This window comes from Aythya fuligula, chromosome 2 (genome assembly GCF_009819795.1).
Source record: "Aythya fuligula isolate bAytFul2 chromosome 2, bAytFul2.pri, whole genome shotgun sequence".
NCBI lineage: Eukaryota > Metazoa > Chordata > Aves > Anseriformes > Anatidae > Aythya > Aythya fuligula.
In genome coordinates this window covers 42,813,136-42,827,401 of record NC_045560.1, presented here as the reverse complement: position 1 = coordinate 42,827,401, position 14,266 = coordinate 42,813,136, and the positions used below count along the sequence as shown (strand labels likewise).

The 14,266-nt window shown below is 39.6% G+C and overlaps 1 protein-coding gene across 9 annotated transcripts in view; it reads right to left on the bottom strand.

The window, feature by feature from the left end:
- The window catches only part of RBMS3 (RNA binding motif single stranded interacting protein 3), a 694,738-nt gene that overhangs the window by 63,836 nt on the left and 616,636 nt on the right, over positions 1-14,266 (bottom strand). For all 9 annotated transcript variants that reach the window (XM_032183106.1, XM_032183102.1, XM_032183101.1 and 6 more), the window contains 3 exons: positions 12,772-12,818; positions 5,257-5,353; positions 2,591-2,641 (listed from right to left, as the gene is read on the bottom strand). In XM_032183106.1, coding sequence (XP_032038997.1) covers positions 2,591-2,641; positions 5,257-5,353; positions 12,772-12,818 — 195 coding nt within the window. The remainder of the gene's footprint in view (positions 1-2,590; positions 2,642-5,256; positions 5,354-12,771; positions 12,819-14,266) is intronic.

The following is a 14,266-nucleotide window of genomic DNA, read 5'->3' as shown; positions in this document are numbered from 1 at the left end:
TCTTTCCCTCCTGTTGGCAAGCTTGCCAGCCCAGGAGCAAGCTGTCCTGTCTGTGCATGGCTCTCTGAATGAAAAACCTCCTTTGTCTCCTCTGCAACATGGGCCTGATTCTTTTTCTGTCACAAGGGAAACTATGTGGTGTTAAATTATACATAAGTATCAAGTAGGAGCTTCCTTCTGAAATGAAAAACTAATCATCCAGTAACATAATTTAGTGGATATTTATAATCAAAACGAAAAACTAACTGTCGGCATTTGTGCAATTCATACTGTGCTTGCTGTAAGAGTTCATCTTTATTCAGAAAGAATAATACAGGCTTAACAAAATGTTCTGGTTCCTGGGGCAAGGGGAATGTAATTTTTATCTACACTGGTTTCCAGTGGGACATCATGCACTGCAATCAATCATCACATAAAATACTGTGAAGTAAAGTGCTAGCAATTTAGATAATAATATGGCAAACTAAGTTACAAGAAGAAACAAAAAGCTAACCAAATTAGAAATTTCCCAGTTTCATCAATTCATTGGGTCTTACATTCTGACAACTTTGTCATAATATTTTCTTCATACTTTTTTAAGCTATGGAGCTGTCTAGAGTAGAGTCTATAGTTAGGCATGAAACTAAAGTAAACTTGGAATAGATACTTTCTTCATTTCCTTTCAAAAGATAGTCTGTTGTGTAGTAATTCTCTGACAATTTTTCAGACATTTCTAATAAAGAATTCAGATCTGAATGAAATCTCAGGAATAGTAGTTCTGCCTTTCTGCTTTTATACTTTTCCAGTACTAAAGCCCTCATGTCCATTTATTTAAGAACGTAATCTTGGGAAACTGAATGGAAAAAAGTTTCCGTGAAAAGACTGGAATAGCTACAGACAATAGATGGAGGTAACCCATAATGTCAATGACACCAAAACTGAAGAGTTAAACTTCTTATCCACTCTCCCTCTGCTTTTCCACATAAAAGCACATATCCTTTCACTGATACAACTCTCTGACTGGCAATGAACACCAATTTAATTCGGCATGTTGAGGATGCCACTCAATATAGAAACCGTTTTTCTCTTCACAGCCCTTTAGGAAGGGGTAAATACATCCAATTACCACACCAAAATACTCACTGCTTCTAGTACAGAACATAAATGTTTTGCTGAACATGGTCAAACAATATTCAAACATACATTTAAACAAAAACTGGAATCGGTAAAGTGCTTAGGTTCTTCCTGTTAGAAGAGGAATATTTCTGCAAGGATCAGAGATCCTTTGGCTTCCACAGGTCTGATGACACATTATATCCACACCTCTAAGATTTCTTGTGGTCTGCAGTTAAATCCAAATATTAGCATACAGAATTGATTGTTTGTTATATCTTGGTCTCCCTACAAGGAGCACAGTAGTAGCTTTACTCCACTGAGATGGAAACTTCCACCAGGGTCTGCAGAGAGGTGCAGCACCACAGTGGTGGTTATTGGGCTTCCTGCAGATGGTCAGTCACACACTATGGTCATTCCCTGGTTAGAGAAAACTGAAAAAATTCAGACGGATGTGGTAGAGCAGTTCAAAGTGGGATGAGAATCCTGAGCTACTAAACTAAATATGTAGGATAATTATATCTATGCTTTTGTATAGCTAACTCCCAACAGAAAATAATAGACGTTACTCTATTATGAGGTCAAAATATTTGAACACAAATGAATGTAATGAACATCCTAACTAACACTTAATGAGCAATTCTAAACAATACACCTTCATTTTAGTTTTACCAACCTCACATAAATCAATGTATCAGTGCTTAGGTGGAATATACATTTGAATTTTGATTAATGGCACTGTTGAGTGGATCCATGCCTGAGAAACTCATCAAACGTAGGAAACAAAATGAAAACAATCTGTAGGCAGTGGGGTTCAGTATGTTCTTTCCTTCAAGTATATCACTAACATTAGGGAAAGTGCATCAAAACTCTTCTCAGAGGTAAACAAAAAATCAACGACACTGTTTCTAATAAATGGTGCTAAGAGTTTAATGCTGCTTTAAGTAGTAGTTATAAATTGATGAAAGATGAAAATTTACTCAGAAAAAAAAAAAAAAAAGAAAAAAGAGTTGACTGGTCAAATCATAAAGCAGATTCAGATTTGGCAGAGATTCTGTAAGACAGCTGTGCTTCACCCTTTTCCAGTACTTGAAATGCATTACTGAGACATTGAGGATCCTTTAAAGTATATACAACTACAAAGGACTTTTTTGATGGATAAGCATATAAGGGAGGGCTAACATGTGTTGATCCTGACAATTCAAAGTATGCAGGAATGTAGCTGTCTTGCAGTCCTTGAAGCAAAACTTCAGAAACTATACTTTAGAGATAATTATTTTCTTATAATCAATGCAATTAGATAATATATCACCCATTCCTCCCTTTTCACTAAATCAAATCATGTTCCTTAAAGAAGCAGAATCTTTACAGCAGAGGGCTCTTGTCAAAGGGAGCAGCTGGCTGCTCTTAAATGACCTAGGACTTTAATGTGGCTGACAAGCAGAGTGAGGCTACGGTGTAAGCACTTTTATCTGGATATTAGCACATATCCACTTACTGTTGGTTGCATAACATATGGCGGATGAGGCATCCATGAAGTACTCTGGACCTGCATATCAAATACTTTCAATTAGCACAGAAAAGTTTAAAACAGAACTCCAATGATTTACATGAAAACGTTATTTATATTGCAACTACAGAACTCATTTTGGTAAAAGACTTAAGGTATGTAACTCCATGCAAAAATCATTTATGTTTCATAAAGTTATTGACATCGGAAAAAGCTTTTAAATTTAATTTGATAATGCTCCACCAAAGTCAGAAGTCTGAGAGATTGCACCACCAATATGATGCACAGTTTTATCTCTTAAAGTAGTCTTCAATATTCCATGTTGTCCTACTTTTTCATTTGTATTGTTTGCTTTCATCCATCAATATAATCATGAATATGTCATCCAACTGACAGTGCAGCAGACATAAAATGTTCAAAGTTTATTTTTGAAGTACCCATATAAACTTTCCAAGGTATAACATTTTCAGAGATCCCAGAATGATTTATCCCGTTTTCAGTAAGAATTGCAGATCTAATTCAGAGTTTTTGAAGCTTACTCTGATGGAAAGCTTCCATTGCAACGCTGGCTTAAGATGTCCTATCCCCAGAAGCAGCTCTTACCTTCGGCATCATGAGGTCCATTTTCATCCGAACTCTGTGCCTCACTGAAGTCTTTCTTTATTGTTTTGCCTTACTACTGACATGTAACAGATTCCATGGATATATCAGTTCTACTGACAATTAAATGTTTACAAAGTTCTTGTGCATTTGTGGTGCCATCTCTGAGCTGTAACTGCCTCTTTCGCTAAGTGTGGACAGCCCATCTGCTAGCATAACTCAGAACTAACCCCAAGAACCATGTATCCTAGTTTTCTTTTGCATCAGTCTGGGCAACACAACAAACAGAAGTACACAAAAATATACCTGTGCTACAGCCATCAGTGGGCATCTCACTGGCTATCCCCAAGCTCACAGAGATGGGTGTATGGCATCTCAGACTGAGCATGAACAAGGAGGAGCAGGAGAAAGCCACAGGGTCCCCATTCTCCAGATACGAAAGTCAAAGAAAATTACAAGAATCCTTTATCTTTGAAGATCAAGTTTAAAACATATTAAGTGTACTGCCTCAAAACAAAGCAAAACAATCTTAACATTAAGAACAGCCCACCACACAGCTTTGCAAATTCGTGCAGCTTTTCTCACACAGGACCTCAGGACTGGAAGGGTACTGATGGACAGAAAAAAATGGAATATAAGTATAGACTGGGGGATGAGAGGCTGGAGAGCAGCCCCACAGAAAGGAATATGGGCTTTCTGATCAACGGCAAGTTGAATATAAGTCAACAGTGCGCCCTGGAAAGCAAAAAAGGCCAACCATACCCTGGGGTGTGTCAGGCATGGAATTGATAGCTGGCCAAGGGAAGCGATTGTCCTGCTCTTACCTGTGCTGGTGCACCTCGAGTACTATATGCAGTTTTGGGCACTATAATGTAAGAAGGACACACAACTACTAGAGAGTGTCCAAAGGAGGGCAACAAAGGTGGTGAAAGGTCTGGAGGGCAAGACATGTGAGGAATGGCCTTGGTTTGTTCAGCCCCGAGCAGAGCAGGCTGAGGGGAGGCCTCATGGCGGCCTGCAGCTCCCTCACGAGGGGAGCGGAGGGGCAGGCGCTGAGCTCTGCTCTCTTGGGACAGCGACAGGACCCGAGGGGACAGCATGGAGCTGGGACAGGGGAGGGTCAGGCTGGGTGTTAGGAAAAGTTTCTTCACTGAGAGGGTGGTCGGGCACTGCAACAGACCCCCCAGGGAAGTGGTCATGGCACAAAGCCTGCCAGAGTTTGAGAAGCATTTGGACAATGCTCTCAGACACATAGTCTGATTTTTGGGTGGTCTTGTGTAGAGCCAGGAGTTGGACTCAGTGATCCTTGTGGGTCCCTTCCAACTTGGGATATTCTCTGATTCTATGATTCTAACTGAAATGGGAAAATGTATGGCCACTGATCAGCTTCACATATGTTTCCAGAGAATGGCTAATAATAAAACTATACAACCCCGTTTTGACTTCCATCTCAGAAAGCCAGAACATGGCAATAATTTCCCAGTAGAGATCTGTGAGGGATATGTTGAAAAGAGAAATTCTGAAAGACAAAATGTGTGGGAGACTAAAGAATATGAGGAGAGTTATCCTAAAATATCTTGCTTTGTCAGGGATTATTGGATAAAAATGAGTGCTGTTAAAGGATGCTGTTACTGGAACAAATACAGCTGAGGTCAAAAGGTCAAAATACAATGTAGTCAACATAAATTATAAAATAAAAGCATTTGAAAAAAATTTGGCTCATGAAGGGAAGCCAAAATGACAAAACATTTCAATAAGAATGACAAGCATCTGCTGTTGTCAACTGGAAACGAAGCAAAATGCTGTTTACTAGAGAAGCTGATTGAAATAAGAAAAAATTACAGTGGCTTTCATTGCTAGTTTTAAGAATGCAGGAAACACTCAAAACCCTAAACCAAATGATACCTGAATACTACTAAAAAGCCTTTTGTTTAAAGTGTGACTCAAGAGCGCAAGCACTTACACAGTTTTCTGTGGTATCCACTCTGCCTTCATCCAACATCCAAAACATAATTAAATGGGAAACATAGTAGACAAGCACAAATCTGACGTACCTGATATGTAGAGACAGGGGAAGCAGCAATGAATGGTGTGATTGATGTCTGTGGAATCATGCGGTTTGTTGGAATACTGTACGGTGAGGAATAAAATCTGCAAACAAAGAACAAAAGCGAGATTTTTGAACCTTTTGACTGCTAGGCTCTGACTGACTAATTCCCTGCCTCCCAGGCAAGGACAAAAAGAGTCTACACAGGTAATTATGTCCATCTATTTCCAAAACCACAATAAAGACAATGTGATGGCTCCACGGAGTAGATCTTGAAAATGGAAAGGAGGAGGAATATTTACACAAAGCATATTTTTTTCACTTCAACTAGCACAAATATAGAACTTCACAACACAAGAAGTAATTATCTGAAATGCAAAGACAGCTGATTTTCCAGAGTGCTATCTAGTGAAAGGAAATTTCTTACACGATACTGAAGACAATGATAACTGATTTCATTTTTACATGCAATACTGTTTTCTTTTAATATCTTAATGCTTCAGTGCTGAGAATAACACATTCCATGTATATGCCTGATTTATTTTATTAAAGGATGATTACAGAAACTCTGGCTGAAATTTTCATATTCATCTAGATGGAGAACTAAAAACCTACCTTCTGGTGAAATTTATCAAAAATTATGAGTATAAATGCCCCAGGCAGCACTGAAAATCTCAGATTTAGTTGTTTTTATTTCCACTGTTGCATGCTATAAACAAAAGTTTCACTATCTCTTGCTTGACGATAATAAATGTTATATTCATTCTATTTCCCTGTGGGTAAATGATTATTGATAAAATTATCACTTGGAAAATATCACTGCTGGTGTATTGTGTAAGTACTTAATATCTGTGTGCTCATAAAGATTTTTTTTTCCTTTTTTTTTTTTTTTTTTCAGTTTTAACTGTAAAACGAAACAAAAAAAAAAGTGCTTTTTTGACTCCTCAAGAGAGAGAAACCATACTTCTGTGCAATGTCCTCTGGGTCTGATACAAATCCCATGCAGATATACCAACCTTACAAGTACCAGAAGATTTTGCACATATGCTCCCTGTAACAGTGAAGTGGATTACACTCTCTGCCTTTTTATGTTCTTTCTCCCCGCACTGAGGCAATCAACAGTAGCTTTCTATGAGAGCCATGCAACAACAAAAAAATCATTACTGGTGTTTAAACAAGTGCTCTATTTCCTGATCGCCCTGGCATCCCGGATTTAGTACTAATCATTCTAGTTCAGACTGGATGCATTCATTCTGCATGCGGGCTCAAATAATCACCGAGTTCATCCAACCAATAGGCTTGGGAAAACAGGCTGCCATCTCTGAAGATTGGGTGGAAACATTTGAAGTTAGAAGGGGAGAGGGAGACGGAGAAGCAATCATTTGTTCTCTCTATTCCAAGTAAGATTTTAAAATGCCAAAAGCAGCAGGTGGCGTCTGAGTGATTTTTTGTTTAATAGAAATATATTGCTATTTTAGGAACATTTATCTGCCCTTACAATGCTCGCACAGAGACTATTTTAAAACTGTGCCTTTGCCCAGTTTTGTGTATATTCTATTATGAGAACTTAGAAACATTTATATCCCTCTGCTTGTATCAACTACGCTCTATTATGTTCACACAAATTTGGTGGGGGAAGGATTTTTGCAGTGCTAGCCAAGTTTATCTATGGCATTAGGATGATGTGCATGTTGTCTCAGTCCTGTTACAGGGGAGTTCTTCCCAGATGAAGGTTAACCAAAAGTCACTTTGGCTATGCTGTTGCTAAGTGGATGAACTAAGAAACGCTCTGTGCGGCAAATGAAAATGTTCGGCAGAAGACTGACAGAATTTACTCTGTAGGTTAAATGTTTAATAGAATACATACATGTATAAGCCTCTTGAACCAGAGGACAGTGTAAAAAAAAAAACTCTTTAGAAAAAACAACACATTTTTCTTCAGTCTGTTCTAATTCCATCCATCAGCCTGGCACCGATGCTCGGCTCACACCGTGCATGAACCACCAAAAACAAAAGGTGGGTGGCAGGGGACAAAAACCTTTGCATTCAAAAGTAATGCTGACTCTTTGGAATAAATTCTTCAATAAATCCAAGTAAATACTACCAAATTTACAGAAAATGCGTGCTAAGCGAAGAACTTGACAGACAGCTAACCATTTCATTTTCAGCTTAGAGATGCAGTTATCTGAATAGTACATAAGTTTGTAGAATATACACTCTGGTAATGTGAAAAATACAACCCTTCCAACACCCCTGCCAATACCATTTATCTGTCGCAGTTTGGAATGGTCTCAAATAGGCATCAAATAAAACATACTATCAGGACACTCAGCTTTATTGTGAAAATGCATGCACCAGAGCATCAAAGAAGAGAAAGGAACGAAATTTGACACAGCAAATAACAATGTGAGAAAATCCAGTTCATATATTTCAATTTAAATAATAATAAATCGAGTTTAATAATCCAAGTCACTGTGACAGGCTATAGGTCAAACATTTTGCAATCATGAATCCTTTATATGTGGAGACATAGGTTTTTCTTCCTGTCACAGTATCACTGATGCCGGAAGGGATGTAAGAAAAGGATTTGGATATTCCCTAAAGGAATTCAACAGAGCAAGAAATGAAGAAGTCTATTCTGGAGCCCTCTTTGCCACATGTGAAGTACACAGGTATGGTGTGGATAGGTTCAAGCAGAGTATCCCCCACAACAGGATGCTCAACCTGCCACAGAGATGCAACCACACATGGCTCCAGCAAGGCTGGCTCACAAACAGGGTTCAACACAGTCTCACCCCAGGGACATGGAGGCATCTCCCTCTATTCTCTTTACATACAAACAGGCTAATTATCCTGCTATGCAGAGTGGTCTGCTCCAGTGTAAACACTACAGCACCTCAACAAGACCTGCAGCTGCTCACCTTGCTATATTTGATTTTATCCTTCCAGAGCTTGGGATTGCATTAGCAATCCTTTAGACTCAGGAAGAAGTGACATGAGGTGGAAGAGGGATGTTTTAAGAAGTCCAAGGGAATGTAAGATTCTCAGTCATTGGAACATGCACATCAGAATAAGGAGTGGAAAGAGATATGGATTATACTAGCTGTGACTCATTTTAGATATGCCATTCAATTATGGCCCAATGTTTCCTTGCACTGAAATGTACTGTATCTGGTACTGACTGTACTTTGAGAGCTGTAGGCCTTATGGTAGTTGACCTGTGAGCCCTAAGGAAAGTTCTCCAGAAGGCTCAGATGCATTTTCTGCAACTGCCGTTTGCATCCTTATATTGGCCCATGCAGCTCTTTTTTGCAGGTGCTATCCAGCATCCCTGCTCCTCGACTGCAATTCTCTTGCTAGAAGCACAAGCCTAGAAAGGCAGGTGGGAGAGAAGAGGCAAAATGGTCACTGCACTTGCATTTAAAATAGTCCTTTTCGGCACACCTGGATTCTGTACGCACAGGAAAAATTGATTACTAGGAGGCAAAAAGATGTTTCTGGACAGTCATGAGGAGGGGTTTAAAAAGGGCTCAAAAGAAAATATTTTTATGAGATGTTAGAAGAACCACATTCCCAGTATATCATCAGGCACACATAGGCAATGCTTTAGGAACAGTCTGTTGCTTAACAGACAAAGCACACATTCCCCTCCTACATCAGCCCTCCCTCTGCATTTGGGGACTGCATTATCTGGAGCGTCTGGTCGCTATTTCGCTGCCAAAAAAATAGAAAAAAAAATCCATATGGTTCCCATCCTATGGGGGAATGTGCAAGCTTCCACACAGAATCTGTACAAGAGCAAGACCCTATTTGCACTGCAATAAACACCATTTGCTCATGCCTCGTGCCTGCAGGCAGTACTGAAAAAGTTAGATTCATAAATAGTATCCTGGGGCTCACATAATGTAAGAGTATTACTGAGCGTTATCAGAGCAGCAATTTTCTGTTGCAATAAGCCACAGAGTCAGATGTTTGAGATGAAAAAGACCTATCTGAATATTGAGCCCATTGGCCTGCAAATGCACAGTATAGTCCCCCAGATATCAGATATTAAACTGATACAGTACATCGCAATCTTAGTCAAATAGCCAGGAGGACTCAAGCCTCAGCAACATTTTAAATGAGCATCTTTACAGTGCAAGTACAAGAGCTCTATTTTGTTCTTTGTATGAGTGCATTAAACTACTAAAACAATATTAATACCGCAAATTGAAAAATCAATAGCATATTACAACAGGCACATAGCTCCCCCAAATAAAACCTGAATACCTTTGTAAGTGCAATTCAGAAAAGGCTGATTATAGAAGAAAAAAAAAAGGCATGGAGCAATTGGCAGGGGAAAAGAGCTTATCTACTGAAGTGTGTGGTTACCATGTCTTTGGTAATGCATACTGCAATGCTATGGTACACTATGGGCCAGACTCTCCACTCCATTACACCAGTTTTATGCTGATGTAACTCCACTGGATCCTTAAACAGAGTTACATGGGCATAAAAACAATATAATGAAATGGAGAATCAAGCCTTACAACATAATAGACTCAGAAGAAAATTATCTATTCCTTTGTGGGGAAAAAGCCTTTGCTATTTTTAGTGAAAGCCTCCATCTCTCTCTTTTGTTTTATTTCTGCCATAGATTTTCAAGGCAAATATGCATTTATACTATAATAAAAGTGATAGTACTATACTGTGAGCAATGAGAACCCGCCTTTACATTTGGAAAACATGTAAGAATCCAAATTCTTCCCTAAGGCTTGGGTATGCCCCTAACCAAAATCCAGTATAATCCAAACCTCTTAAGGAGCTGGAAATTTTAAATATTATCTTGTGACACCTGCAGAGATGCATCTCCCCAATAGGCTTCCATTCTCTCTATACCCTGCAAGGACTTAGCAACTTACATCAGAATGCACAGACCTATCAACCTTACATGGGATTCTAATAAATGCTAGCATGTGCAGTCATTCTTTTACTTCTTAGTTTTATTGGCAACTCATAACTCACCTCAATCTTTTCCTTTCCTTAGGTATGTTTATGTTTCCCACCTACAGCCTCAGTCCACTAAACTCTTTGTTGGTGAGCACCTGAAGGACTGAGCAAGATGTGCTTATCACAGCCCATCAAGTCCTGAGCTGGGTGCAGGGACAATGCCTGCATAACCACACTGCACCGAATAGCCCTGTTATAGGGAGGTTGTCTCCATGTTACAGATTGCTCTGTGCAAACCTTATCTATTTGGTCCACCTTACTGCTAAGTATTACACGTGGGTGGGTAAAAATGGACACACTATCAACACAAGGGGGCTGAAAACATCAGCTTTGTGTTCACTTCCAGATTGTCCTCGTGAAGAGCAATGTGTTTGCCTAACACACCTTCACTGATGTTTAAATTGACCTGTTTCACTTCATAGCATGTAAGAACTTTTAACTCTCTTTCACCATGGCCACACACCTGCTATGATCCCATCTGCTGTGTTGCAAGCAACAACCCACATTTGCACATTTTACAAGCAACGCATCAAGTTGCTCCCAGACTTAGGTAAAATAAAACCCACAAGCTAGATTTTTATTGTACTTGCAAGTAAAGCAGCTTATGAAAAGTAGTAAAAATTTATAACTACAGGATATGTAGTGACTGCTAAGGGAACGCCTGGGGAGCCAAAAAGAAACTGGAACCAAAAGGTCCTGGTGATCCTCAGGGGACAGAATTTTAAAGATGTAGCCAAAGGATGGATCAACAGCTGTGTTACTTTTGGTGGACAAATCAACACATAGTAAGAGCTACTCCTCATGACACCGTGTGCAATCAAATCTCACCAGAAGAACATTTTGAATTACATGGTTTTGTCCTGCTGAAACTGAAAATATTTTGACGCTGTAGAAAGAAGAGATATTTCAAAGCAGTAATTAATAGTCACTCTTACAGTGATATCCAACGATGCAGTTTCTTTCATGCCTTACAAATAAAAGAACTTAAAAACAAACAAACAAAAAACAACAAACAAACAAACAAACAACTATGAGATGAAATTTCCACTGGGTACTATTTCTTTTTCCAATGATCAGTGATGGTCATTCAAACAAGTGAGAACAAGTGAGTGACCAAACCACTGAGCATGCTGAACTCCTAAGCATATACAAACCTAAAATAACGTTCATAATTTAAGAAAAAATATTATTTAAGTAAAATTATATTCATGTCAAAGGATCATCCAAATTACAGTTTCCGAAACATTCATGTAAACAACATACAGGAATTCCTTTGAAATAAAAGCTATTTGTCTGGATGAAACACTAGCGGATTATGAACTACTGATGGTTTTATTTATAGCCTATAATGAGTTACCAGCTGAAAAGAATGATGATAGAGAAGAAAGACTTGTTTGGGGGGTCAGAACAGAGAAGCAAAACCAGAGGATTCTGAAATCACAGCTCTGAAAAAACAAAACAAAACAAAACAAAACAAAAAAACTTCTTTTTCTGAGTTGCTCCATCTTGGTTGTTTCATCCGCAAGATGAGAACATCACGTTCTCATTCTCATGAGAACATCCTACAATGATACTGCTTTTAGAGGGCAATTATGCAAAATATGCAAACTATTAATACTGATTTTTTTTAAAGCTACTGTGAATGTTAGTGTTGTTTTGTTTTTGCGGTTGTTGCTGTTGCTTTTTGATGCTTCACTTAGTAGTGCCCTAACAAACATTGAACAAATAAAACCATCCTCAATATCAATGCATTCTCCCCTTCAGCTGGAGAATGTAGATGGGAGTATGCATGGAATTTGATAATCATATCAAACATCCCTTTGGTCAAGGAGTGGTTGTCAAAGAGTTCAGGGCTAAACTTCCTGCTTCTCTTCAAGTTATTGTTCATCTATCTGAAAGGATGGCCGATCTCAAGGATCTGTTTTTCTGCTTCATGAAATAATTGAAAATGTAATCATGCAGATAAATAATATGATGATGCAACTTCTCTGCTAAATGTGAAAAAAGTTTCAATTCTTTGCATTGGCGGTTGAGAAACGAAGAGTGTTATTCAACATTCTGTGTAAGTCTCATCTGCTTACACACTAATTTAAGGATTTCTCCCCTTTTGGCATTTCCAGTCAGACAATGCCATGGAAGCCATCCAGGCAGCAGAGTGGACCCAGATTAAGTAATAGCTCTATTATCCAAAATATGCTCGAATTTTCAATGATCTTTTTAACAAAAGCCAGTAACTTTACTGGTTTCCATTTCATGACAGAGATAGATTAAAAAGACAACCGCTGGGATTTGCCAAATAGAGATGGAAACTATTAGGAAAAACAACTTCCCATTCAAATGGATATTACAAACAAGAGGGTATAAAAACAAAAGGGAAACTAAAAGAAGAACTTGACAATATAGCATTACATGCTTCAGTCAAAATACGACTGAGTGAATTTGCTTCTGAGTAAGTTTCACCACAGAAAGAGAAAACAGAAGATGGCATTCAAAATAATTTTTAAAAAAGCATAAGAAAACATGCATTTCTTACCCATTCTGTATAGCAGCTGTTGGATCATAAGTCAAAGCCATGCCAGCCTGCACATAGTTAAGGGAAAAAAACAGATTTTTACTATTACTGCAGGAAAAAAAAAATATGAAAAAAAGACATTAAGCACAGTCTTAGACAGAAATCGAAAACTCTCCAGGGAAGCTCAGATGGCCCAAAGCAGCACAGACACTTTGGCTCCCTCCCCTGCCTGCCAGATCCCTGAAAAACAGATCCCTTCAATGTCACCTCCCCATAACATTTAGGCCAAACGGTGTTTTTGTTGCCCCGGTATCAGTCAATGACTCCACCAAGCTCAATGCATTTACAGTACAACATGACAGGGCCAAATCCTGCTGTTCCGGGTCAGGCAGGTAGTTTGTAAATACCCTAAAGCCATCTTCCCAAGAGCTTCTCAGGCAGGAGTCTCATCTTTCCTACTAAAGCCATTCCCTGGGTGACCCCAGGCCTCTGTCATTTCCCTGGGCTGTCACTACCGCTTGCAGTTAATTCATTACCATGAGACAAGAAACAAAAAGTAGGCTGTGAAGCAGAAAAAAAAAAAAATCAAAACAAGGAGGTGTCTGAGCTTTTAATATACTTGAGAGGTCTGGACAGGCAAAGAATTTCTTAATGGCCTGGGCAGAGCCTTTTGACTGCTGTTCACCACCAGGCAGATGGTGACCTGTGCAAAAAGATTTGGCAATGTCAAAAAACCATTCAGTTAACAACTACCACCACCACCACCATTAAGCAAATGTATCCACAGGTGCAGCAGGAAAGGCAGGGACTGGGCAGGGCTGCAGCTTGGATTTCCTGCTCTACCTGAGGCTCAAACATAGCAGCTGGGGCCACGTGGGAAGAAGAGAGGAGAGAGCAAACACCCCTCAGGATGCTCCTCTCCCTTTGGGGGGAAGCTGAAGATGGCTGTGGCACCCTCCCACCCCAAGGCATGCCACTGCTCTCCACTTGGCATGCTACCATGCGCTGCTTTAGACATGAGACAGCAGCGTTCACTTTGCACAGCCGGATCTGTGCTCCTGGTGGGAGCATTTAACACCCCTGGATCCATCTACATCTGAATAATGGCATCTGCCCTCTTCCAGATGGCTGCTCAGCCAGGTCAGGAAAGTGTCTGGGCTTGGCTGGCTCCCATGCAGGCAGGTGAGCTGCCAGGGCAAGCGCCCTGGTGAGGGGCCAGCAGCGAGCTGGCCGCACTCCTGGAGGAGCCAGGTTAGCCCAGCAGCTGCTCACCAGCCTACAAGGAGATGGCCCCAGTTTTCAGAGGCCAAAAATCATTTCTGATTTGAAAGCGTAGGCTTCGCCATACCTGACATAGCCAATAAATAAATAAATAAATGTTTGTGTCATTAAGAAATTTATGTTTCTCATTATTTTTAAGCAGATGCTAGGGCAAATGCTTCACTTACTGAAAATGCTGTTGGTTTAAGAAAGTACGCGCTAGCTCCCAAGCAAAAGATAATTCAGGAGACTAAGG